The sequence below is a fragment of the Arachis ipaensis genome, chromosome B05 (genome assembly GCF_000816755.2).
Source record: "Arachis ipaensis cultivar K30076 chromosome B05, Araip1.1, whole genome shotgun sequence".
Taxonomy (NCBI): Eukaryota; Viridiplantae; Streptophyta; class Magnoliopsida; order Fabales; family Fabaceae; genus Arachis; species Arachis ipaensis.
In genome coordinates, this window is record NC_029789.2 from 3,166,055 (window position 1) to 3,169,363 (window position 3,309).

At 35.4% G+C, this 3,309-nt stretch overlaps 1 protein-coding gene across 1 annotated transcript; it reads left to right on the forward strand.

The window, feature by feature from the left end:
• On the forward strand, positions 549 to 2,299 carry LOC107642499 (amino acid transporter ANTL2). Its single transcript, XM_016345876.2, has one exon. It carries the CDS (start codon positions 872 to 874, stop codon positions 2,147 to 2,149), a length of 1,278 nt encoding a protein of 425 aa, XP_016201362.1. The 5' UTR covers positions 549 to 871; the 3' UTR covers positions 2,150 to 2,299.

Here is a 3,309-nt window from a genome sequence, read left to right on the forward strand (position 1 = left end):
TTTTCCTGTTTAAAAAAATATATTTTAGTTTTGTTTTATTAAATTCATAGATCCTAATTTTTAATCATTGAACACCCAAATTCTAAATGAAAACTGGTCAATTACACACGGAGTCCAAATTAACATGCCATCTTAAAAATTGGTGCAAGTTGTGCAGAGATAATGACATAAGGGGCTGCTGATGCTAGCACATCCATCATCAATCATCAACATCGTTTTTACAACTTGTACAACTTTCATGGGAAAACGATTTATTACTCTCACTTATTCTCGGAAGTAATATATTTTCCTTTCTTCTAAAATGATAAAAAGAAATATTGTTTTTTGTTTACAAAGGTAATAAGATCTTTGAATTATGAACAAAGTCAACAAACTGTAGAGAAGTGGATATTATTACACAGGAAGAGTTTTAAGTACATCGAAAATATATAATATATATTAATTAAAATTAACTGTTAAAATAATTAAAATACCGATATTTTTAGTACACTTAAAATTTTTTTAATCAATATCAATCCCCACATGAATATGGAATTTACAAATTTGCCCTCCACATTCTTAAGGATGAATCTCCATAACAATAGCCATAAGCCCATAACCATAGCTAGAAAATCACACACACAGAGACGTGTTCTTCCATCTCTTTCTTCCTCCTTCCAATCCAATCCTTCTTTACTTTTTCAATTCTCAACTTCTTTCTGCAATCGTTAGTTAATTCCAATTCAATTCAACCAATCGTTAGCTAATTCCAATTCAATTCAACCAACAAATCAACAACAACAACAACAAACATACACCATAACCACCAGCACCCAAAACTCATCGTTGCAAAAATTCAAAACTTTCCGGCAAAGCTGAAAACTTGATTGAAATGGGGTTCGAGAAAGAAGCAAGCTCTTCAACCTACTCGCTTCCACCATACCCACGTGAGGATACACCACTTCTTACAAAGTCGCCGCCGCTATCCTCCAACTTCAAGACCTTCGCCAACGTCTTCATCGCCATCGTCGGCGCCGGCGTCCTCGGTCTCCCTTACAGCTTCAAGCGAACCGGCTACGTCACCGGCCTCCTCATGCTTCTCTCCGTCGCATTCCTCACCTACCACTGCATGATGCTTCTCGTCAAAACTCGCCGCAAGCTCGATTCCATATTAGGGTTCTCAAAGATCCAATCTTTTGGCGATTTGGGATTCACCATCTGCGGCCCAATTGGAAGATTCACCGTTGACGCCATGATCGTGCTTTCCCAAGCCGGTTTCTGCGTCAGCTACCTAATCTTCATTTCCACCACTTTGGCTTTTCTTGTGAACAATGGAATTGATGCAACAAAACCGGTTTTTCTAGGGTTTAGTGCTAAAGTTTTGTTCTTGTGGGGTTGTTTTCCGTTTCAATTAGGGCTGAATTCGATTAAGACCTTGACTCACTTGGCTCCTCTGAGTATATTTGCTGATGCTGTTGATCTTTCTGCTAAGGGTGCTGTGATGGTTGAGGAAGTTTTTGTTTTCCTCAAGAACAGGCCAAATTTGGAGGCTTTTGGTGGGATTTCTGTGTTCTTCTATGGTATTGGTGTTGCTGTGTATGCATTTGAAGGGATTGGAATGGTTTTGCCATTGGAATCTGAGACTAAGGATAAGGACAAGTTTGGTAGGGTTTTGGGATTTGGGATGAGTTTCATTGCTGTTTTGTTTGGTGCTTTTGGTGTTCTTGGTTACTTTGCTTTTGGTGAGAACACCAAGGATATAATTACTACTAATCTAGGACCTGGTTTGATTAGTGTTTTGGTGCAATTAGGACTAAGCATTAACCTGTTCTTCACTTTTCCTTTGATGATGAACCCTGTTTATGAGGTTTTTGAGAGAAGGTTCTGTGGATATAGGTACTGCTTATGGCTGAGGTGGGTTTTGGTGTTGGTGGTGAGTCTTGTGGCACTTTTGGTGCCTAATTTTGCTGATTTCTTGTCACTTGTTGGGAGCAGCATATGTGTTGTGCTTAGTTTTGTGTTGCCTGCAATGTTCCATTGTCTTGTGTTTAAGGATGAGTTGGGTTGGAAGTGTTTAGTTTCTGATGGGGCAATTGTGGTTTTTGGATTTGTTGTTGCTGTTTCTGGAACTTGGTCTTCACTATCTGAGATTCTTGCTCCTAAGGCCTAATTAGGCAAAACAAAAAAATAAAAAATGTGAAAAATCCCTTATGTGGAGTAATGTAATATAATGTAATGTTGTAAGGTCTCTAGTGTGCCAACCATGATTGGGTTGATTTATTTGTTAAAATGCATAAGATTTGCAATGAGCTAAATCTAATGTTATCTAAGATCATGCAAGTATTTTTCTCTCATAGTAGACTCTTGTCTCCAATGACTGAGAGAATTCTTTTTATTTGGTTCTCAATACCTTTGAAGAAAGTTTGTAATAAAGTTGCTGAATGCTGAAATAATTAGCTTGTTGCATGCTGTTATTATTTATTTATTATTTATTGGGGGTAAAAACTGCAGCTATATTTAGTTGGCATAGTGACATCTTTTCTTAAAAAAAAAAAAACAAATGAATTTTTTTTCCCACTCTACACTGTATGTGCATTTGATATACTTTTGATTATGGTCTGTGGAAGTCAAATAGGACTGAGATTGAGTCTGGCCAACATGTATGCCAGTTCATGGCTTCATCAAAATGAATTAAACTTTAAATGTATAAATGTTTGATTTAAATAAAAAATAAATATTTTAGATCTCTCCTTTTCTCTATAAATGTTTGAGTTCATCAATATTTGCATTTATCTAAAATGAAAATGACTTAATAACGACACATGTGATGCTCTGGGGAAGTGGAAAATAACAAACTAAGTTATTATTCTTCTTCCACAATATAAAGAAAATAAATAAAAAAGGGGTTATTCCCATGTTAATGCTCTTCAATCTTCATATTACCTTTTGATAAAGTAGGCCATTCAATGCCTGAAATAAAGAAGCAGATCCTTTCAAATTGTTAAACCATTCCTATGCTTTCAACCCACATTTTACCAAACACCGAATCAATCATACAAGTTGAATCACATGGCAATTTAAAAGAAAGCTGCAGCACCAGTCAATTAATTGCTAATGAAAATAAGCAAGTGTCTTAACTTCATTGAAGTAACATCAAAATTACTCTTCATGGTACCATGAGACAGATTCTTTACCTTTGGAAATTACTATTCCATTAGTTTTACTTTTATTTTTCATTATTAATTTTAAAATTTCACAATAATACTTTACTCATTCTCAAGTAAATGTCTAATTTTGAACTTTATTCTTCTACAAATAACTTCCCAATTA

Excerpts from the sequence above, each read along its gene's own strand:
- LOC107642499 (XM_016345876.2), top strand. The coding sequence starts at position 872 with ATGGGGTTCGAGAAAGAAGCAAGCTCTTCAACCTACTCGCTTCCACCA.